Genomic DNA, 23,907 nt, shown 5'->3' on the forward strand with positions numbered 1-23,907 from the left:
TGTGTGTGGGTGCTGTGTGGCATGCACCCATCTCTCACTAAGACTGCCAGGGCTCTGCCACGCATCAGAGCTTGAGGATACCTGGAACAAAAATCTGGTGCAGAAACACAAGGAGAGAGCATGTCTGACCTCAAGACACACTCAGAGCACAATACAAAAATATTATTAAAGACATCTTAGAGAGGGCACCCCAACTAGAATCTTCTAGGCGCCGATGAACCTCCGCAGTTGCAGGGCTATGCTGGCAGAGGATTGCAGTGCCTTGAACAACCTTCTGGCTCACGGTTTCCATTTCACTAAACCTCACAGGCTTCAGGTCCCCATCTTCTCCCTCCTGCCTCTGTCCCCTTGGCAGGGCTTCCTGGCGATGCAGAGCATGTCCTCCGATGTGCCTGCCAACTGCAGCACCCCCTTTCCCCCAGCCTGTAGGAGCAGAGGAAACTTTTAGGAGCTGCAGAGCAGCAGATATTTTTGGCCCAGCTCACAGATCATTCCCTGCCCACTCTTTCCCTGCCACTTGCAGGAAAGGATCCCCACCCGAGGATGTAGAGACAAGCTTTTAAAGCCGTGGAGCGGAAGCACAGCGCTGCAGGCTCCCATCCACCAGGTAACATGCATGAGCAAAAATCCTCTCTCCAGCTTGTATTCTCCAGCTGTCTGGCAGTTTATCCCCTCACCTCCCTCCCACAACCCAGTTCAAGCCAATGCTTTTGTTACTCGTTGGGTGAGAGAGGGACAGTGCATCCTTCCTCAGAACTCTGGCTTTGGCCAGAAGGAATTTACCGGGTGGGGGAGGCAGGGTGGGCATGCAGCGCTGCAGAGGAGAGCAGAACCTGCATGGGGACACACGGACAGACCAGATGTTGCAGCCTCCACTTCCCCAACCCAGCTCAAGCAAACCAGCTTTCATGTGTCTTCAGCACTATCAAGCATTTTTGCCATCTTCCACTGGCTCATTTTCCTCAGGCACGACACCAGCCAGGCACAGCTCCAAGAAATACTGTATTTGCCTAAACTGGCAGCAGAGTGGGGATGTATGGAGAGGAGTCTCCCATCTGTTTCTCCTTCTGTGTTCATGGTGGAGTCATTTTGGCAATGCTAGTCACCAGCCATCTCCACCTGCCTGCCGGTTGTAAACTGTCCCTGCTGATGAACCTTGCAACTCAGGTCTCCTCTACTGAGGGCTGGATCAATCAGTTAAAAATGAAGAGTGAGTGTGTGTGTGTGTGTGTGTGCACGTGCAACTGCATGTGAACCCTGGGCTTCCACCAGGGTGGTTCTAAGCAGATGCGAGGCTGAACTCTCTTGCTGCCAGTTGGTTGACAGGAGCAATGTGAGCATCATGCAGGGTCGCACACCCTCTCCCAGAGTGGTGCTGCTTGTGCATCAGCCACAGGGAAGCACTCCACATCACTCTAATTCCCTTCTAAGCATCTTGACGAATGTGACATTAATGCAGGCTATGACAGGGACAGGTAAGCAGACATTTCTACCTGCTGCAGCTCTGTTTTTAAATAGAGGAGATGCAAACATTGCTGCCTGCAGCATCCCCTTAGTTCTTGCACACATGCACCTGCCCTCAGCTCAGTTCCTGATCTGAATATGTTAAACAACTGCTCCAGACAATATCTATCCTTACATTATGCATCATGTCCAAACTCCATCTTCCCCTCTACCACCACCTATGAGCATGGCCCATCTAGCTGTTCAGTACTGTCTCAAAGGACGTATGTGCATCCTATGGGCTGCCTCTGTCAGAGTGCTTGTCTATGTTGTGCATCTTGTTTCCAGTCCTAGTGTGATTTGGTTCCCTACTCCCCACAGGACCAAGGGGATCTGCTCCATCGCTCTGGAAGAGGGCTTATCTGATGCCCACATCCTCCATTTACTCTGCTGTCATGCAGACATGCATAATCAAGGTTCATTCCCCACAGTCCACTTTATGTTTGCCCTTTCTTCCCTTTGCGGGTCTCTCTGTTAGCTCCAGCACTTAACTATAATCCTCTCCAATATTTGTTTTTATGCCTTAGCCATATACTCTGTGCTTTTCACGCATATCCTATGTGCAGTACTTGTTTCACCTCTTGATGCCTTTGCATAGCAGTTCATTCACAGCCAGCAACATTTTCATCATCAGCTTTGCCTTTCTTTACTGTAGATTGCCCTGCTCTAGGATATATATTTTGCACTGTCTTGTCATCATCTCTTCTCTCTGCTTCAGCAGCAAAGTTTATTTGGACTTGCCTTTGAGCTGCTGCAGTGCAGCCAGGCCAGCCTAGAGAGCAAGGCAACTACCATCAACTACCTCATGCTCCGAACTGATTGCATCGCGCAGGTGAGGGAGAGATCATCCCAGCTGTGCCTGCCTTTCTACCAAATGTTATCAGATTTTGTAAGGTGATGCAATGAGCACCTGTGTTTGGAGAAGACCCTCTGCCAGGTTAGGAGACAGCACCAAGGCCAAAGAGAGCACTGTGCAGATCACAGTCACAAACCTGGGTGTCAAATTACATATAGTCCATTCACCTGCTGACCTCAAGCCAAAGCCTGACATGCTTTTGCAGTGACAGCATCTCCACCTGGGAGAGGAGACAGCAAACCAGTCTTCCCCCTTAAATAGGAAACAGAGACTGGGACAAAGACATAAGAAGCTTCCACTAGGTAACCTACCCCAATACTGTACTTTTTTTCAGTGGGTAGGAGCATCCTGACTAGTTCTTTGAGACAGCCTGCAGGAAAATACAGCATAGAGGGGCCACTTGCAGGGAAGCTTATCAGCCCTTCTCAACTTTTCTGGCTGTTGGCTGACCTGTTGCATCATCCAGTACACTGGTGAGGGGAGATGCCTTTAGATACAGTACATACACATTAGCCTCCAATAATTCTACAAATTGCATGAAGATGTGCACTTTGGCCGAATACTTGTCTCTCTTTTTCATACCCTCAGTCCCTACGCTCAATTCACACCAGTCAGTGAGCAGTATTTCCATGGATCACTGCCTCTGGTGAGCTGGACAGTGCTCAGCCAGGGAGCTGAAAATGTGCTGTAAAAGTACATTTAAAAACCTCTACAGCCCTGGAAGTCTGAAATCCTACCTGTGGCTTTTTGTTCATTAAAGACTACTGAGTTTGTAAATAAAATTAGCCACATCCTTATCATAAAACAGGTGCTCTTTCACAACCCAGGAGAGATCAAACTCCTCAAATTAAACAATATCTACCCCTTATTCACCAGCCACTGACTAACATTGAGCAAACTGATGTAATATCAAAGTGGATCCTGCTTTGGCCCACAAGTTGAGCTAGAGAACCTCTCGAAGTCTTTCCACACCAAATCTTGCCCATGACTCTCCACTTAACACCTTCATGCTAGAGCTACAGAGGAACTTGCACTGACACCTCCTGTTCTTTGAAAATGGTTGTTATCCAAAGTGAAACCTTTGCCAGGAGAATGTTCTACTCGAGTCATTCCATCATTCACATTCTCTTTTTTCTGTCTGTGAAGACATATTTGAATGCTTTCAAAACATCTTTTTGATTTTTTACATGATATAGTTGTTCTGATTTGGTTATGTTTGTCCAGACATCAGCACTGAAACACTTGACATTACCAGGAAAACAAGTTGATTAAGCTGACTGGCAAAGGGTGGGGATGTGGTTTTTGATGTTTTGTGACATTTTTGATTATAAAACACTTGCCATGATTCAGGGCAGGCTTTTTGGGAAGGAAAACAAAATTCTTATCCAGTTTCCCCCGCCACTTTTTTCTCTTTGTCCCACCCCAGAAAAATGGTGTCTGCAGTCAGATTTAATCAGCAGTTCAAGGTTAGAGTAGATGCCCTGTGTTCGCTGAAACACTCTTTCCAATTTAGTTGAAGCAGCTGCCAATAAAAAGGCAGATCAGATAGTGGCTAAGTAAGTACACTCAGAAAGGACAGAATAGATATATAATTAATTATTTTCTGTTCTTGGTTAAAATACAATGGCCTATTTTATGCAGCCAGTCAAACAGAGATCAGAATAACCTTAAACTTTAAAATCAGTTCCTCTAAGTATGAGCAGACTGCTGCCATTTTACTGAGGATGACAGGGTCTTGAGGAATCTGAAAGACAACTCAAATGGTCAAGCAAAGACCAGACTTCCCCCTTCACTCCCCTAACACCTCACTTGACATTTCAGCTTGGGATCTCCATCCTCAGCTTGTCCTTTTCTCCAGCTAGAAGAGACCCAGTGCAGTCCTTGCCACACATAACCATTTACCTCTTGTAGCAGTCACTCAGACACAGGAGAGAGCAAGTGTTCACCATCTTGTGGGTTCACCTACCTAAATCCTGGAGGGAGGCTGGAGAACTCCTGGCTGCCAACATCTTCTCTTGATGACATCCTGGCTCCATGACATCTCAAAGTTTCGGGGCATAAAAAGGAGAACGAAGGGCAACAAACAAGCTTTTTCTTATTAATGATGAAACTACATATGCACGCCTCAATCCACCTTCCTGATACTGCTGATCTCCTTGCATCTGGAGGGAGGGAGTCAATTAACATTTCTGTTGGAAATGTTTCTAGGACCCTATTGTGTCATCCTTTCAATGAAACGTGATCAGTAGGAGAATGTGTCCCCATCATATCCTCTCTTAGTGTGGAAGAGAAGAAACTCTACCTGTTTGCATAAGAAACAGAGAGGGACTTGAACACATCCTACTGATGCAAGCATGGTCCATTCATCAGATGCAAACATAAGCCAGCCTTGAGTGTCATTCATTCAGTGCATGCTGCAAATACACTCAATTAAGCTGGTGTGGTTTTGGTGGTGACGGTGGCAGAGTAGGGTACAATGTGTCCTTTGGCATTTTAAATTTTGTTGAAATTTTCTATTCACAATGAGGTTTTGTTCTAAGTTTCCAGTCAAGCTGGCTCTGGTTGTTCTTGTCTGGATTTTTTCCCAGCAACACTTTCAGTGTTGAAGACACACAAAGTCACTAGTGGTCCTACAACACAATGGCAATTGTTAATGTCATCAGTAAAAGGGGAATTAATTGCATTAGAATATTTGCATGAAGGACTGAGCACCTACTCCCCAATTCTTCCACAGGTCACCGCTGCTCTAAGGAACAGCATGTCCTGCGGAGCCAGGCATGATCTCATCAGTTATCAGAGAGGGAGAAAGAAAATGGAGACCTCGCCTCCAACATCAAGTCAAAAGACACCAGCATCTGTATCCCATTCATGAGAACTGGCCTCATCAGATAGGCCACAACTCTGATGGATACAGAAAATGCTTTGCTATCTTGATCCATGACAGAGTGACTCAAATCAGATTAGAGACGCACAAGTGCACAGGATCAGTGAGCAACAAGGCTTAGCAGGGTGGCACTGGAGAAAAGGCAAGAACTGGCCTTCAGAGTTAGCTTTCTGGCATAGCTTACCAACATTTCAAAAGCCAGATAGAACAGACCAAGCCTAACACAGCCGTAAAGTTGCTTTGGAGACCTTGAAAGAAAGTACTCTCACATACCCTCATGTGCCTGTAAGCATGCTTAACCTACCAGCTCCTTAGCACCTACACCAAAAGCCTCCTGGGAGACTGAAAAAGCAAAGCCTAAACTGGGAGGTCAGTGGGAAAGGGAGGTAAAATGCCCAGGGCCCCAGAGGTGGTAAGTAACTGCGTGATGTCTGGGCAGCACACACATTTGCCCAGGGCAAAGGCAGGTATTGGTGCTGTCCTTACCAGCTCCCTTCTGCTGTCTTCAAGTCACACTGCACAGAAACCCCCATCAAAATTCACCAAACCAATCAACTCCAAACTCTCTTTGCTTTCATCCTCTGCATACAGCACATCCCTCACCAGGAACAAGCAGAGACGGAGATAGAATTTGTGCTTTTCCTCTCCAGCCACAGTAGCAATCAAAGAACATCTCTAGATTTGCATTTTGCAACCCTGACTTTTGCAAAACAGTAAATCTTACTGGCAAACTTGAAAAGCCTCCAACCGGCTTCATTGCCTGGGGCTACTCTGCTGGAATAATTGCCCTTCACCTCTCTGGTAATTTAGATGCCAGCCTTTGCAGTGCCAAAGCTCGAAGCAAGCAATGGTGTTACTCAGTAGACTTTCACACTAATTTTAGGCAATGGAACTTCTCGTGCTTTCAAAAAGGAGTCACTATTTTTGAGAAACTTCTTGTACTCATTTGCTACTGTAAATACTCTTCTCCATCTGATGTTTTGAATTTACCTACAGGGCTCAAAATCACAAGAAAACAGCACCCAAAATGATCATGAAGGAACAATGACCTGTTAATTCTGTAAACTGAACAAAGCAACACGATGTACCCAACACACAAATGATCACAGATGGAAACAAATCACACATCAGTAAGTACTGAATTTCACCTTTCTTCAGTTAATATTGATTCCTGATTTTTGTAGTAGGCTGTTGTTCCATCAATCAGCTGCTTACTTTGGGAGATGTGCTTTCTCCATTTGTCTTAGTCATGTAAGGCATAGTCCCTGTGGGATTCAGGAGCTCCTCCGTAGACACCCTAGGTCTAGACTTGTGTTCAGAGACACCTCTGAAGACAATGGATCATTTGAAACATAGCATGAATCTCATCCTCAGGCTACTTACACCTAAGAGGATGAGACAGTCAGACAGTAAGGACGAAGCCTGAGCAGGAGGATGGGAGCCAGGACCAATGCCTGCAGCTGCTGTTCTGGGCTGTCCCCAGAGGAGGTGAGGCAGGAGATCAGCCAAAGTGCTCAAAGCAGCCACCCACAGCCTCTCCACAACTATGGGAAGGTCTGCTTAGCCAGCCAAGCACCTTGCTTTAAAATGCTCATATAAATTCTAATGATATTTTCCCTTACTTTGCTTCAACCTTCCCCCCTGTTCTTCCCCATCACCCAGGAAGCCCCAAGTCCATGATAGTTTTTTCTATTCATTTGAAGGATCAAAAGTGCATGTCCTTAGTATTGCTAAGCCACTATTACTTAGAGTTATTGTACAGAGATTAAGCACATTTCTGAAATTTATGATCTAAATTGAATTATTCCACTGCAACCAAAACCCACAGGGGACTCAATGCAAAATCACGGGAAAATCACTTGTGGCCTGTCTCATTATCATTATTAAGGCCCTTGTAAGAGATCCATAACTTCTGTAGCAAACGCTAACTTTAATTGCACTTCTTGTCACCGTCAGAGCCAATTTTACCTGTTTTAAAATATAAATGTGGCACACAGCATTAAGGAAAGAGTGTTGAGCTGGTAAGAGTTACCAACAGACCAACCTCGCAACCTCGTTCAGCAACATATCAGCTGCCACTTCATTATTTATAGCCACCCTGCTCTTTGAGCTTGTTTATTTTCCTTCCCTAAGGTGGTGGTGGCAGGAGGGGAAGCTCTGACATTCAGGCCCAGGTGTTTCCAAGTCTGACCTTTCCTTCAAAGAGCAGAAACTGCAGACACATTTCAAGGGACAGTCATTTGGAAAATTTAGGTCCTCGTGAGTGCCACCTCACTTGGAGGCCCAGTGCAGAGCCGCAAGCAAGGGCTGAGCAGAGAGCTGTTAATTAGCCAGCGCATATACATAAGGATGGTCATAAAAAAGAGCCTATAATTATTTTATACCTGAGAAGAGAACCAGATGGATTCTAGCCCACAGTCTCGAGGTGAAACAAGTGCTATATAAAGGCATAACATTCAAAACAGACTTGAGTTTTCCATCAGCCAAGATTTCCCCAACTTTAAATAATGCTGTTTTATGGCCTGCACAAAGTAGGCATTGCAATGGTCACAGGCCATGTTTTTCAATCCCACCTCACATACACTCATGGAGAATCACGCATTAGTTCGTTGGGGAAAAAAGCAGCTCTGAAGCCTGCTATGGGAAGACAAGGAATACATTTCTCTGTTACTGTAGCCCCCCACAGATTTATTTAAGAGTGGTTGCTGTGCAAAAGGACGTTTCCCTGCAGCATAGTCTAAAAAGACAGAATGGGGAAAGAAGAGATTGGAGAGGAGCAACATCTTCAGGCATTTCTCAATATCATAGCACTGAGAACCCACATAGGGGTTCCAGATCCTCTCCTTGAGCACCATCTACCTGCCAAGGGGATGGTAATTCGGGATAGCACGTCAGCATGAGGAAGACAGGCAGTCAACAGATGAAGGGACCAGGAAAGCACTGTTTTTCTCCACCAGGCTTTGAGGGTAAGTTTAATCCTGCAAGAAAGACTCTCTCAATGCCTGTTTATACTTGTCCTCAAAATGCAAAGGTCACAGGAAAAGACGGAGCTAAGGTCTCATAACAAGAGCTTCAGAAATGCCAATGCTGCAAAAAATACAATATTGTGGAAAACAAACGTAGAAGAGATAGGGAGGAGTCAGCTACTGAATAAGACCAAGAGAGCAGAGGTCCCAGTGACATCCAGAGACACACAGGGGAGTGGGAAGCAGGCTGGCTTTGCAGAAGTTACAACTTCACCGCCACAGTGGTTATGCTGTTCTTTCTCCACAGTAAATTCACCTGCAGGAAGAGATGAGCAGGAGCACATGTTTTCTTCTGAGGGGAGAAATGAGCCTTCATCCCCTCTTGGCATTGCCCAAAATACACACCCAGAGCACCTGGACAGGAATGTCCGTTTTCGGGGGAGTCTTTCACCATCCTGGTAACCCCACTGCCACTTCCTCCCATCATGCATGTACCAGGTTACTCTAAGTAAAGAAACAGCACATCATAAAGTTAATATAATTGTGGAAAAATTTCCCCTAGCAGGTATAATTATCTCATTAAGAGCTACACACATGCTCCAAGTCAGGTCTTTCCCTGGTTTCTCACCACCACTAGAGCACTTTGGTCTCCCTGGAGTTTCCACATAACTCCTCACTTCTGTGCTGCAGCCAGAACATTAATTATAGCAGTTGTTTCTGTTGAAACCACATCTAGGTACACATAGGCTTAAAGTGAGGAAAATATGCCCTGCAAATTAACACTTCTTAGAGAAGTAATCTCACACAAGCAGCCTTTGGGACCTTTTTTGCACTCTTCAATCTGTCAGGGCACAGGAATAGTAACAGAAGCTTCTGGCCATCTTTTCCACCAGCCAACTGCAGAAGAGAGTTGAAACAAACTGCAGCAAACAGTTTGCATGCATGCAAGTGCATAGTAGTACTGCTATCACCTCAAGCCAGGACATCTCTATACAGCCCACTGCTATTGCTCTGGCCTTCCTTGAAAATCCCAGCATGGCAGAGGAAGGGGTAAAGGGAGGAAGGTGGGACCAGATGATGTCTGTGCTCCTCAGTGCTCTCCAAGGAACACAGATTCCTCTAATTCCTACCTCCAGGAGGAGCTGAAGCAGATAATGGAGGGGATGAGGATGCTATATGCAGAAAGATGATAGCAAGAAGTGATATCTGAGGACTTTACTGTTAACACTTTAGTAAAGCATAGGTAAGGACAACACATACTAATCTGCTGCCTCTACACCAAAGAAGTGTTATTACTTGGAAGGTCATCTCCATAAAAACGCTATTCATTTGACTGATCCAGATAGGAACAGTCAGCTCATGAGAGTGCTGGGTTCCTGTACAGACAGCTGTATCAATCTCACCTCAGGTGTATAATCAGGCTATAGAGGACTTTTTTTTTGTAGCTGACATCAACAGTGATTTTGGTTGAAGCCTGCGATGCTGCTGAGGTTGGGGAGCTAAGCCCTCTGCTTCTCCTAGGTGATCACTCCAGTAGACTTCTGCATGCTTCTCCATCTCTCACCCAAAAAACACTCATTCCCATTTTACAGTCAATTACCCCAATAACAATGAGGAATGAAGCAAGATAACAAGGATCTCCTGAATGGGGCAGGCACTCAGAAAGCCCCCTTCCTGCATGCATTAAATTCCTTTTCATCTTGTCACTTAGCCTGATGTTTCTTCTCCACTTTCCACTCAAGCAGAGAGCTGCAAGGTCTCGGAAAACTTTGCTGCAGGAACCCCTACATCAATAAATTCCTCAGAGTTGCCATTGTTACAACATCATCCTCAAATTTTATTAAATGCTTACAAAAAAAAAAAAAATCCAGGACACGCAGTAAATTTAAGCAGAAAGCAAACTGATGCAAGAGGAGAGAAAAGCTGCCCTCCCTCCTGGAAGGCAGAGACATGTTGCAAAATTATGTTGACGTGGAAAGAGGGTAGAAATAAGACTTTAAAGAGGGGATGAGGGACACACTAACACCATTAAGTATGAAGATGTGGGAGAGCTCAGAAACAGCCCTGGGAGCTGACCTCAGGCCTAAGGCCAGACGCTACTCTTTATGGACTCCATTTCCCCATGTTCACAGCAAGGCCTGACCTCCTCAAAGAAGGGGAAAGTATTCTCTGTCACTAGGATGCCTTCTGACTAGGGCAGCTTCTAGCATAACAGAAGCAGCTGTTTCCCAGATATCTTGTCCACCTCCGGGAGCATAGCAGGCAGGTTAGCAACATGCCCACCACCTCTGATATTCAGGAGTGTTTCAGTCACTGGAACCCACAGGTTAGAGAACAAACAAATCCCTTTCCCATAGAAGGGAAGTAATACCAGTGATCAGCACTCCTCACCTGGGAAAGGAGACCTCCAACCCATGTTAGATAGGGAGAGGAAGGCAGCAGGTATTTGAAACAGAGCTGCTATTGCCACTGCCAAGATTAAAAAGTGACAGAAACATTTTGGCATAGGTATGTAACTGTGATTAAAGGATGAACTGGGAACTAAAGAAGAAAACAGGACTAAGCTGAATGTGATTTGATGTACACAGAGAGATCAGTAGATGGAAGTCCCTCAAAACAGATTCTGTAATGGGATTCAGGCTGTGTTGTAAACAGGGGAAGACTTTACCCAGAGCTAGCACCAACACGGTGACAAGCAGTCCTTGAGACCCTCTCATGCTCAGGATCTGCCCATTGCCTGGCTTTCAAACACTGACTCTTTTATAATGTTTTTGTTGAGCTCTCTCTCTCTCCCACCACCCAGCCACAAAAGCAGAAATTCTCCACCATGTTTCAAATGCCCTGCTGGTTCAGCAGGGCAGTAGATCCTCCTTTTCCAATACTTGAGAAAGAAGAGAGGAAACAGAGTCAGATTTAAAAATAAAAAAAAAAAGTCAAAGTCACAGAGAAGATTAAATCAGAGATGGGGTTTTTTCAGCTGATCTAGTTCCTTGTATCCAACCAGAAGTAGCATGGGGTGTTGCTTACACCCTGAGAGGAATCAGGCTGTACAAAAGCAGACTGAAATCAGGCAGAATAGAAACATCCTTTGATTATCTTCCATGGAGCAGAGGAAATAACGGCATTGAGGGTTGCATCGAGCCAGGACCAAGCTCAGCTGCAAAACAAGAAAAAAAACAAAATAAACAAGTTTATGCATACCATTTGGCCTGCCCCGAAGAATACCCTAGATGGTATACAGGGGCTGCATGCTGTAGAGCAATTACAGGTGAGTTTCTCCCACTCGTTTCCACAAAGTTCTGAGAATCAACCCATAAATTTCTGGCTGCAGGACAACCAGCCGTGCCATGCCCAAGACAGAGCAAATGCCAAGGGCTGCACGTCCAGCAGAGGTCATAGCTGCCTAGGCAGAGGGAAAGATGTGCTCCTGTCCAGCCATCTCCTCCCGAGAAGGAGACTAGCAGGTTTCCTTCCAAGCCCAAGAAAGCCACTAAAGTGGAGAGCATGTTCCTATAGCCCCTGGCAGCTGCAGTTCTCCACTTGTGACCAATTTGCAGTGGTATCAGGTTCCTGCAAATCTCAATCTGCTCCACATGCAACAGCTGGTGCAGCCAAGGGTCTCCAGCATGCAAATTACTTTTCCATCACATGATAAATGACTCCTCCACACTGACACTCTCCTCACTGTTCTGAGTTTGGGGTTGATTGCAGACAGACTGAAGCTCAGGACAACAGTTGGGGTTCAAGAGTGGGTGATTTCCCCTCCACCCACCAGGATTCAACCAGCAGCAGGGAAACTTAACCCTTTGAAAGCCTCTTGTCTCAGCTTCTAGCTCCATTTCCTTCCAGCTTACCACAAACCCACCCAAGCTTTTCAGGCAGTATTTTCCCCATTGTCCCTGGGTTTTCAACTCCATCCTTTCTGCTTGCAATAAAGCAAATTCACATGCCCCTTTGCCCCTTCATTACAAGGCAAGGGAGAAAACACCCTAAAATGTTGCTTGTTGCAGAACTTCTAAGCACACAAAGTTCTGAAGAAGACTCAAACAAACCCAAGCATGAAAGGGAAGGCAAATAAATTAAGAGCTGACTTCCTTTTGCTTTCTTTTAGCATCTCTCTGCCTCACTAGTCAAACACATACTCCAGAACTGTCACTTGCCATGGAAGTTACCACCCACAAGATCTCCAAGGCCCCCAGCGCAGCATGTTTAAAGTCAGATGGGATGCTGAAATAGTAGCAGGAGTGATTTTAAGAGCACAGACTATTTTAAGAGATCGCAAATCTTGAGGTTACAGGGCACAAAGAAGCCTCTAACTTTAGGAACAGAGGGAAAGCTTTCTTTGTGCATGCAGATTATATCTAAACTTCCCACTCCAAGGACCTCCACACCCTCCTCAGCAGTATCTGGCAGTTTGCAGTAAATCCCAGGCAAGCTCCTGATCTGACCCATGTGGTAAGCTGCATTTTTCTGGGGTGCAGTCTGTAGAACAAAGAAAATACTCAAAGAGCTGATCAGTGGCTAAAAAGTTCACTGCCCTGCCTCCGCATGACATAAGCCTGAAGCAGGTCAACCTTATAATTCTGGTTTCTCAGTGCTGCTAGACCACAGCTCATCTTGCAGTACAAACTGTCCACGGGACCACATTCAACTGAGGCAGATTAAATCATTCCACAATCAATCCTAACATCAGATGCATGCACTGGCTCACACTGCAGCAGATAAGTCACACAAGCAATTACCAATTCCTATATAAATAGAATCAGAGTAGCGTTGCACAGAAGCAAGCATGCATCTCTCCAACTGAGGCATTTCATCTTTCTGCCCCAGAAGAATCTAGAATATCCATAAGGCTGGGGAGGAAAGCAGGTATATGATGAAGGAACAGGCTCTCAGCCTTTTTTCAGGCCAGTGCAGACTTGTTTCTAAGAGTTGTTCTTGGAAAAGAACAATTCCTAATCCCAGCCTTGTGCCTAAGGCATGAGGCTGATAAGACACTGCGAATGGCCAACAGTTGTCACGCCCAGCTGGCACAAATCCCCTCAAGCCCCCTTGCTGAAACAGCAGGAGGTTTCTAATGCCTGCAACTGAAATAAATCATAGACTCATAGAATAGTTTGGGTTGGAAGGGACCTTTAAAGGTCATCTAGTCCAACCTCCCTGAACTAAGCAGGGACATCTTCAAATAGATCAGGTTCTCAGAGCCCCATCCAACCTGACCTTGAATGTCTCCAGGGACAGGGCATCTATCACCTCTCTGGGTAACCTCTTCCAGTGTTTTACCACCCTCATCATAAAAAAATTCTTCCTTATACGTAGCTTGAATCTATCTTTAGTTTAAAACCGTTACCTCTTGTCCTATCGCTACAGGCCCTGCTAAAAAGTCTGTCCACATCTTTCTTGTATATTTAAATACTGAAAGACTGCAATAAGATCTCCCTGGAGCCTCCTCTTCTACAGGCTGAACAACCCCATCTCGCTCAGCCTTCCTCATCGGACAGGTGTTCCATCCCTATGATGATTTTTGTGGCCCTCCTCTGGACCCTCTCCAACAGGTCTGCATCTTCCCTCTGCTGTGGCACACAGCTACCATCTGATTTCTTCTTGCTAGACACCAAAGAAAGATTGTTTCCCCCCACCCACAAGCAATCTTGGCAGATACACTAACTGCTTGCTCAGTACAGATCAGTTTCCCAGCCTGGTGCTGACAGCAGTGCTAGAAGCCCAAAGGCAGCACTGAGTGCTCAAGCACAAATAACAGTTCTGCGCTCTTGAGAATTTTGTTTGGGATACTTTTCCTGTACAGTAGGTATCACGCCACACATTCACACTACCTAGAGAAGGTTAGGAGCCAGCAGGAACCAAGCAGAGCACATGCAATAGCCCCTCTGAGCAACCCTAGCATCAATCCACCTCCTCCTCCATTTCAGGATGCTCAGTTGCATCCAGCACTGCGGATTAGTGGGCTCAGTGATTTTAGCCTCATTTCATAGCAAATCTCAGCAACTCTGTGCTGAGCAAGAGCCAGGGTAGAGTCAGATTTCTTCCTGGGGGCTACCAAAGAGCCAGTGCAGTTCAGAGGCCGTGTTTGGTGTTCCTCTTCCTTGCTCAGGAAGAGAAAGAAGAGAACTGAGACTAGTTTTACCTTACTCTCCTCAATACAGACCCTTAGCTCCACTGTGCAGGAAATCTGATCAGGTCCCACCAGAAAGAAGAGGAGATGGTGGTAAGTTAGAAACAGAGAGTCGGGAAAAAGCCGTGCATCCATCCAGGAGCAGCACAGTGTTGACCAAAGGTAGCCCAGCTGCAACTGTTCTTGGGGATAAGACCTGACTCAGACCACAACCCATTTCTGTTTCATTGAAGAATGAGTAACACGTACAGAATAGTGGCAATGCTCCCCAAGGGAAAGAGAAAACTAAGTTTTCTCTTAAATTCAGTGCAGAAGGTTGCTGCTGCACTTAACACAAAAAGGAAAGATCAGTCAGAGTCAGTGTGCAAATGTTACTCCCATTTACAAGAAGAGCCAGGGAGCTATAGGCCTGTCAGTCTGACATTGGGGCCAGGGAGGGTCATGGAGCAGGTGAGTGCTATCGCACACAGGACAACCAGGTGATCAGACCCAGTCAACATGGGTTTATGAAAGTGCTGCCAAACTAACCTCATCTCCTTCTATGACAAGGTTACCTGCCTAATGGACAAGGGAAGGCCTGTGGATGTAGTGCACCTGGACTTCAGTAAAGCCTTTGACACTGTTTCTCACAGTATTCTACTTGAGAAGCTGGCCTCCAGTGGCCTGGACAGGCGCACCCTCTGCTCGGTAAAAAACTGGCTGGATGGCTGAGCCCAGAGTCATGGTAAATGGAGTTAAATCCAGTCAGAATCTGGTCACAAGTGGTGTTCCCCAGGGCTCAGTGATGGGTCCAGCTCTGTTCAATATCTTTATCAATGACCTAGATGAAAGGATTGAGTGTACCCCTAGTTAGTTTGTGGATGACACTAAGCTGGGAGGGAGTGTTGATCTACTTGAGGATAGGGAGGCTCTACAGAGGGATCTGAACAGGCTGGATCAATGAGCGGAGACCAACGGTATGAGGTTCCACAAGGCCAAGTGCAGGGTCCTGCATTTGGGACACAATAGCCCCATGCAATGCTGTAGGCTTGGGGAAGAGTGGCTAGAAATATGCCTGGTAAAGAAGGCTCTGGGGGTGTTGGTTGACAGCAGCTGAATATAAGTCAGCAGTGTGCCCAAGTAGCCAAGACCACCAATGACATCTCGGCCTGTATCAGAAACAGCACGGCCAGGAGGACCAGAGAAGTGATTGTGCTCCTGTACTCAGCATTGCTAGGACTGCGCTTCAAATACTGTGTTCAGTTTTGGGCCCCCCACTACAAGAAGAACACTGAGGTGCTGGAGCATGTCCAGAGAAGGGCAAAGCTGGTGAAGGAGCTGGAGAAAAAAAATCTTTTGAGAGGCATTTGAGGGAACTGGGGTTGCTTAGCCTATAGAAAAGGAGACTGAGGGGAGACCTTACCGCTGTCTAGAACAACCTGAGAAGAGGTTGTAGTGAGGTAAGTGTTTGCCTCTTTTCCCAAATAACTAGTAATAGGACTAGAGGAAATGGACTCAAGTTGCACCAGGGGAGGTTCAGGCTAGATATCAGGAAATATTTCATCACCAAAAGGGTCATTGGGCACTGGAACAGGCTGCCCAGGGAGATGGTTGAGTGACTATCCCTGGAGGTATTTAAAAGATGGGTAGATAAGGTGCTCGGGGATATGGTCTAGTAGCGGACAGGTATGGTTGGACTATCTCAAAGGTCTTTTCTGACCAAATGATTCTATAAAAGCATTTTCTCACTAGATAAACCCAGCTTTTTTAAGTCCTGCATTTCACTATGATGTCTTTGTGTCAGCTTTAATCAATCAAGGTCAGCGCTGACTGACTCGCATGACTTGTAGATTATGGCTGTTCTGTTGCCCACAACATTGTATCAGAGTATTAACTGCTGGAAAGCCATGAAACATTCTTGATGTGTGCCTCTGGAGAATGTTTCAAAGCTTCAAAATTTCAGACTTGCTCTGTTTCTTTTGACGTTTCCTCCCAAATCCCATTAGGACTTGCCAAGACATGAACATCTTGGGGCCCAAGGAGCCTTCACTGGATTTTACGATAAAACCAGGTGCAGGAGGGCACCAGGTCTGGCAATTCAACTTCGCCCAAGAACATCTCCCACCCTGCCACATCACCCTCAAGACTAGCTGAGGCTACCTTAGGAGACAAAGGAAACCAAGACTGATATTCTTCTCCCACAATACTGACTCCATCCTCATAGCTTTTGGAAAGCAGAAGAGGAGGCCTTGTGTATAGTATTTCATAGTCTAGCCCAGGGCTAAGCCCACACCAACTCTAAGCCTTGTGTTTTTTTCCAGGAGATGACAATGCTGATAACTGTATCATCCTCTGTCCAGCCTGCTCCCATCCACCACCACCCTTCTCCCCCTCCCACCCTACCAAAGCCTGGGAAAGACAACCTGCGGCTCCAGCGGCTATTGAAGAAGGCAGCCAAGAAGAATGCCATTCTATCTTCAGAACAATCCAAGTCCTTTCGGTCCAGCCTCTCACCCGTGAATGAGGCCAGCTCTGACCTAGAGCATAATGAGAGCGCTCCCCAAGCAGAGACCCCTGAAACCACAGCACGTCCCTCCAGCAGCCTTCCAGCCCGCCTTTCCATCAAGCCTGTCACCCACCGCATGCCCTCTCCTATCCGAAAAAGCAAGCCTTTCACACTGAAGGTTACCGAGCAGAGGCGTATTGCCGAACACCTCATGCTCACAACCTCCCCAGCCTTGCCTCTGCTACACAAGCCAGGAGCTCCCGAGACTGAAGGCACAGAACCCCACCTTCCCTCTCCACGCAATCCCTCAATATCCATTTTCCCCCAGCCTCTTCCTTCCAGTACAGCCAGTAAAGAAAGTGCACCAGAGGTTACCTATGTCACCAAGATGCACACTTATTTCCACACTGTCAAGCCACCCAGGGCTAAGACACCCACATCAAATAAGACCCAAGCAACCATCAGCCAGGAAGACAAACGGCTGCCTTCTCCGACAGCTGAAACTGAAAGCTGCTCTGAACCATCTCCAGGCCAGATACCCACCTCGCTCGATGATAGCAAAGCCACATCTCCCACACAGGACCCTCCGCTCCTTTCTGCTGCAGAGGCAGAGCCTCCTAATCAGGTACACATGCCTGCTCCTACCGAAGAGTCTATTAAGGCCACTTCACCCAAGCCAAGCACCTCTAATGCCCATGCTGATAAGCCCATGACCCATGAAAGTGACATGGAAATATCTGGGTCAGAGAGTGTTCCTGAGTTAGCCAAGCAAGATGGTGACATCCTAAAACCAGCGTCATCCAGCACTCCCTGGAGGCAAGCACACCCAGAGCCAGCAACCCCAGCACAAGCTGACAGCACTGGGGCCCCCTTCATAGACACCAAGGCAGAACATGTCATTCAACCTCAGTTGACCCCCAGCTTACCAAACATCAGCTCCCCCAAAGCTGAGCCAGCACTATCATCAGTAGAAGCAAGACCTCCTGGAGCCAATGCTGGTGGTTGGCATCGCCTCAGGAAGCACTTGATGGTGCAGCCAGAAGCACCCAGCTTCCCACAGACTGATCCAGAAAAGCTGGGACAGGTAGAAGGGAGCAAGGAGAAGGATAGCTCTCAAGCAATTATCAGCCAAGACAACAGGCTGTTTAAATCAAGGGCCACAAGAATGTGGGATGCTATTTTATACCAGTTAACAGTCAACAAGGAGAGGAAGCAGGAAACAGAAGAGAAGAAGCTGCAGAAGGAAGAAAGCTTCCTTCTTCCCCGCCGCTTACCCATCCTTCTACATAAGCCACGCTTCGATGCCCGGAAACTGAAGGAACTGGCTGCCAAACCCATGACAAAGATCACCACTGTGTTTGAGGTCAGCCGGTTTAGACCCAAAGTGACTGAGGAGCAAACCAAGAGCTTTAACAGAACAGCATCTGGATGGCCAGTCAACTGAAACCAGGCTACTCCACCAGGCACACATCTCTGGAAGCTCCTATGGGGCACCAAGCAAGAGAGCACCTACGACTAGGTTTACTGCCCAAAGCCAAGTGTAAGAAAAAATAAAGTTAAATAAAACCCCTCCAAGCCAGCAGCCTCATGCTGTGGGTTTAAGGGTTACTCTCCGTATATATGTAAGCTTGAATGCATAACATACCACATCCACAGGTCATGAGTCAAGGAAACCAACGTGGGCTTATTTTAAAGAGAGCCAACAACAACCACAGTATGCAGTAACATGGAGAAGAGAGGGGAGGCACACAGTGAAAACAACAAACTGCCTCTAGGAAAAGCACAGTTAAGAGGAGGCTGATGGAATCTGAATTTATTTTATTGCATTTATTTAAGAACAAGGGAGACCCTAGAAACAAAGTCATTTGTCAAAGAGACACAAAGGAATCTGCATGGTTTCATGTCTCCTCTAGGGAGTCTTTGAAACTGAACTCAAAGAAGGTTCACATCATCTCTTTGATTTCTCCACTAGAAGTGCTGTGGAGGGCACCCTACACCCATTTGCTGAAAATGAGGTGGAAACTTATCCTTTCACTCAAGGCACAGTCAAGGGACAGTGTAAGATCTAATCCATCCTGTTCTCACATAGCAATTCCCCAGGCTAAAAAAACAAGTAGCATTATTTTATGTCCTCCTAAGTCTACTAAATCATAGTGCCCAGAAGACTGTTGCAGCAATCAAGTTCTGTTATGTATTTGGCAGTGCTTTAAGCACAGATGGACGTTAGCGCTTCCATGATAACAACAAGAGCTTGCTTCAGCTTGTGGGTATCCAACTCTGTTTTTAACAAGGTGTTTTTTTCTGGAGGTTCCTTCTAAGAGCATGCAGTTTCATTTTCAGAGGCAACATCATGATATTGCATACCTACTGGTGCCTTATGTCCTGAAACAAAAGAGTACTTAAAACCAAATACCCGATTCTGTCCATACACAAAGACAACTGTATTTTCAAACATTACAGTCACCTTTTGCATCTCTATCACCCTCAAGCTTATAAGCATGAAAGCTGGAGATCAGCTATTTCTGTTTCTTAAAGGGGCTTTGTCATATGCCAGGATGTTCCTACACAGCTAATATAGGATTGCTATGTTTAGTCCAAATAGGAAACTCGATACACAGCTCTTTACATTCTCTTCATGTGCAGAGGATATGAAGCTGATCAAAATTACCCCAATCCAAACAGCAAACAGTTAGAAACCAAATCAAAATGCCCTTTACCATTTTAAAGTCTTCAAATTTTGTGATAATGCTATCAAGAAGGACTCAATTATTAATCAAAACTTCACTGAAGTTGTCACTTTGCTGGTCTTAATCTCTGTTTTGTAACCTTTTCCCTAGTCCAAGGGGGGAAACAAAACAAACAAACAAAAAACCCACAAAAAAGCAGAGAAGGAAGAATAACCGAAGTATCTAAAGTCTGGATTTCTCCAACCCCCAGTTTTCAAAAGAAAAGGCTGAAAAGAGGTAGGCTGGAAACACATCAGTAATCATGAGTAGATCCAGGTAAGCTTTGCAGGATAATTCAACATGCTGAAAGAAAAGGCTATAGAGAAAGATCCATGCAACAAAGAGTGCTGCTTAAAATACACAGAATGCCTAATGCGAATAAAGATGACCTCTACCATGCAATGATAAAATGGCACCTTACTATAGCACAGATAGATGGATGCCTATGCGCAGGAGTCTGCATTCACAAGATCCACAGCATTGGCATGAAGCAGAACAGCCAACATTGATTACACTCTGCAGACTAAGTGAGTCTGGCCAGCAAAGATGGTTTCAGAAGCAATTTAGTCCTCTTTATCATGCAAAGATGACCACCAAGAACAAACCAGCAACTCTCGCACAACAAGGAAAGACTTATGTCTTACATCCGCTGGGCTTCCCAACAAGCTGCATCTATAGCCCAGTTACATAGCACAAGGACGAAGGACGGAGAATCACCAGTGGTGAGAATGAAGCTAGCAGTGGGAAGTGGAGGAAGGCTGCAGGGATCAGCCCTTCTGCCCCAGCAGCAAAGGGCAGAGGCATACAGCAGGCATGACGAGTCCAGCAAAACCAGACCCTGGCACAAGAGCACTGAAGAGAAGATAATAGATGCCTGGAGATAAGAGGAGATTTCCACCAGTGGCTCTTCCTTGAGAGCCACTGTGGCATGTCCCAGCCTGAGCCATTGTGGCAAACAAGGGAAAAGGGGAATGCTACTGAGCACAGGGTTTGGTTGGGTTTCGCTGTCAAATAGCCTCAGGCAGTTGATAAGAGCCCAGATTGCCACTTACTGAAAAAGTTCGGCTCTGCAGCCCCCTCTCACAGGCTCTGCAGCTCAGGAGGGGAAAGAAGGAAAAGTTGATGAGGTGCTGTTGAGTGAGTGACATGAGGGTGAGCCAGAAAGTTTAGAGTAAAAAGGCAACCATGAATAAATCCCGCAGTAGGAAGAAGAAGTATGAACATAGTTCAAGGAGGGTGGAGAGGAACTGGAGAGCAAGGATTTTAGCACACAACTGCCAGCTATACACCCAAGAACAGAAGCAAGCCAAGACCCTTCAAGCTATCGCAGTTATTTTGCTATTCGCAGTCAAACTCCCCTTTATTGTGAACAAGCACACAGGACAACAGTACTAAGCAGTGGTTTGGAGTACTGGGTAGATCCTAGAGGACATCCCAGAACAATCACTGGCCTTTCAAGAAAGGATGCTGAAAGAAGATCAGAGCTGAGGGCAGTTTCCTTTGAGCTGCTTGCAGAAGCTCAGGTAGGGCAAACAACTTGCTGAAAATCTAGCAAAACCTGCTTGCTACAAAGGACTGAAGACCATCAGGATCCCACCTGGTGCATTAAAACAGACTTTTGGAAAAAATGAGAGTGCTGATCATAGAGGAGACCTTAAAATAGGTTTCTGAAAGTCATAGACAGAGAAGCAAGTTGAGGATACAGGTCCTGTGAGTTCCTGCTTCTTTAAATCTGAAAAACATACCTTCGGGTACTCTTGGGTTTGTACTGCTGCCCATCTCAAAGTGGCACTCAAGAGAGCTTCGTTTTCAAATGGGCACCACAAAAGGGAAAAAAAAAAACCAAAAACAACTAAAGCTATGCTGCACACAGAAACCAGCTCCTTTGGCGAACTCAGGGAGGAACACAGTGCCCAGAAGAACTCGGAAACAAAAGGTGTTTTGTAGCAGACAAAGCTATTTATAAGCTTGGCTATGAAATAAAGCTTCTTTTTTATAGTAGAAAAAAAAGAGAACAAGCTTGTTTTCACCCCCTACAACTTCCTCTCCTCTCACAGTGCCAGATGCTGCCTAGTTGGAGCCAATCAGTTAACACTCCCCTCTACACCATTCCCCGTCATTGCCACAACCCTCTACTATCATCCACTCAAGATAACATCAGGATACCTATTAACATAAACACAATGTGAGCATGAGATCCAAAGACCATTTCAAGAGGGAACCAAGACAGCAACCCAGTTCTGCCTTCCTTCTTGCTGTATGTCAGAGGTTCTTTCTGCTCTGTTGGTCTACACAGCACAGCAGAGGTTCATGTCCTCCCTACTACAACCCTACAACCTACTACAATAATAATTCACTGGTCCCAAAAGCTTACAGAAATCATTAGAAGTTTTACCCCTGATTGATTCAGTAAATTAGAGAATTAGACCCCAGAGGCATCTGAATTTCAGGACTACATTAACCCCCACGCTCAGCCAGAATGACCTCCAGCTATCTACTTCTCCTTGCAACATGAGAGCATAAATAAAAAAAACAGCAGATAAGAGACTGGTTCTTTAAACTACCAAAGACAAATATCTTCACCCAAACAGCTGTAGCCAAGAGACTTATTCTGCAGATTAAACTAACACAGGTATCCAACTTCCTAGAAGCATCAGAAAGTCAGAGACCAAAACAAACCCCCCACTGTGTATTGACTCTTCCGGCTCAGAAAGTCAGGGTTTTGCCCAGAAGCAAGGCTCCAGCAGCTATCACACAGTACCTTCCAGCTCACCCAAAGCGTAGCTGGCAGAAATAACCCCAACACCCTGCCAGAACAGCATCAGTAGTTTGTTATATACTGCAAGGTCATTCCACACCTACCTGGTTAATGAGTTCTCCAGGCATGTTATTGCTCTGTGGCATCATCTATCAACACCTTCTTGTACTGGCCATGACCTGTTGCAACAAATTTATACTTTTTGCCAGAAGGAGTGGACTGAACAGGAGAGAAAGAAAAAGCCAAAGTCAGCATTTTTCTGCCTCAAACAGGCAGTCAAGATCAAATAACTGAAGACAGAGGAGCATGCAATACAGTTGTCTAACCTCAGAGGGCTTGGAGACAGCCTATTCTGTACTCCTTTCTTGCCCCTTCCACATAAACTCTTTGCACAGACTGATCACCACTTCTCTGAGTGTAAGATGACAGCAAGCACAGGATGTGTAATAGGAAAGGGAGGATCCAATGCCAGGCATTGCAAGGGAGGACTCATCTAAGAGCCCTGCCTCCCAAGCCACAGGGTCAATTTTACCCATGGCAAGAGCCAGTTTTATTTACCACACACTGGCAATAGTACCGACACAGGAACAGATAAGATACTTAGGCCTTCTTCTCCCAGTCTGGTCAGTTCAAGTAGCAGCTGCTTGATGCATTTTAATAAGCATTCCCACAAATGTGCCTATGGGCACAAAACCCCAGATCCATCTGCAATTGTTGATGCTGCCTGAGGTTCAGTTCCACTTAATTTTGCGTGTTTTCTTTACTCTCAAGATTAAAAAGCATAACAAGAGCAAAATAACGCAACATTTTTGTTCAATTTGAGCCTAGAAGGTTGGAGGTCCTGACCCATGGGCTGAGAAAAACATGCTGTTCTAGAGCCTTTCAGTGTTACTCGTTATATAACCACTTTTTTACCGTTTCTACTAGGGCTGAAGCAATAACAGCTCACTGTTAGTAACAGCTTTTAGGTATGCAATTGCATTGATACAGGCAGCCCTTGTTCCATCACCATCTTCTCAATACCTCCAACCCAGCCAAGAGTTCTTTTTCACAGCAGAGCAAGTATTGTACTCACACAGATTCGAACTCACCTTGATGTTGGTCTCAGGTTTGGGATTGCCCTTCTGTTCCCAAAGACTTCTTTTACTCACAATGTCTCCAGCCACGATATCCTGAGAAAATTATGTTCTTATTACCCTTCATGGCTAACACTGCTGAACGTGCTTTCGTGCACATCCTTTCCAAATCCACACATCTGACCTTCTTTTTTATTTCCAATGTCACATCATCTGACCTATGACAGCTGCAACTAAAACCCATGATTGTGAAACTTCTTCCTGTTCCAAGCATATCCTACACTTATTCCCAGTGTATCCTATGTTTTCCTCTCTCATTCTCCTCAACAAGAGCCAAAGATCCAAGATGTTTATTTTCTTAAGTTTGTTAACTATTTAAGACATGTTAACATCAAGGCTTCTTCTACATGGAAGGAATTTTGCTCACATAAACACAGATTTGCAACTGACATGTTAGAGAATCAGCCTTGCTCACAACAACCAGAAAGTGAAATACATAATACTTCTTGCATTTTCCAAG

General features: G+C 45.7%; 2 protein-coding genes across 6 annotated transcripts in view; one reads left to right on the top strand and one right to left on the bottom strand.

Annotated features, from left to right (window-relative positions):
* The first annotated feature begins 445 nt into the window (after window positions 1–445).
* On the top strand, window positions 446–18,402 carry PRR33 (proline rich 33). 4 transcript variants are annotated; one of them, XM_069857827.1, is made up of 4 exons: window positions 446–607; window positions 6,240–6,373; window positions 8,517–8,667; window positions 16,643–18,402. In XM_069857827.1, exon 4 carries the CDS (start codon window positions 16,646–16,648, stop codon window positions 18,269–18,271), a length of 1,626 nt encoding a protein of 541 aa, XP_069713928.1. In that variant the 5' UTR covers window positions 446–607; window positions 6,240–6,373; window positions 8,517–8,667; window positions 16,643–16,645; the 3' UTR covers window positions 18,272–18,402. The 4 variants fall into 4 exon arrangements, with proteins under 4 accessions (XP_069713928.1, XP_069713925.1, XP_069713926.1 ...); XM_069857824.1 differs by lacking the exon at window positions 8,517–8,667; XM_069857825.1 differs by lacking the exon at window positions 8,517–8,667 and having other exon boundaries at window positions 6,256–6,373.
* Window positions 10,017–23,907, bottom strand: part of LSP1 (lymphocyte specific protein 1) — a 51,865-nt gene continuing 37,974 nt past the window's right edge. For both annotated transcript variants that reach the window (XM_069857853.1, XM_069857854.1), the window contains exons 9-11: window positions 23,403–23,483; window positions 22,416–22,530; window positions 10,017–11,366 (exon numbers count right to left, since the gene is read on the bottom strand). In XM_069857853.1, the coding sequence (XP_069713954.1) occupies window positions 22,441–22,530; window positions 23,403–23,483 (171 nt within the window). In that variant the 3' untranslated portion in view covers window positions 10,017–11,366; window positions 22,416–22,440. The remainder of the gene's footprint in view (window positions 11,367–22,415; window positions 22,531–23,402; window positions 23,484–23,907) is intronic.

The sequence above is a fragment of the Phaenicophaeus curvirostris genome, chromosome 5 (assembly GCF_032191515.1).
Source record: "Phaenicophaeus curvirostris isolate KB17595 chromosome 5, BPBGC_Pcur_1.0, whole genome shotgun sequence".
Classification (NCBI taxonomy): domain Eukaryota; kingdom Metazoa; phylum Chordata; class Aves; order Cuculiformes; family Cuculidae; genus Phaenicophaeus; species Phaenicophaeus curvirostris.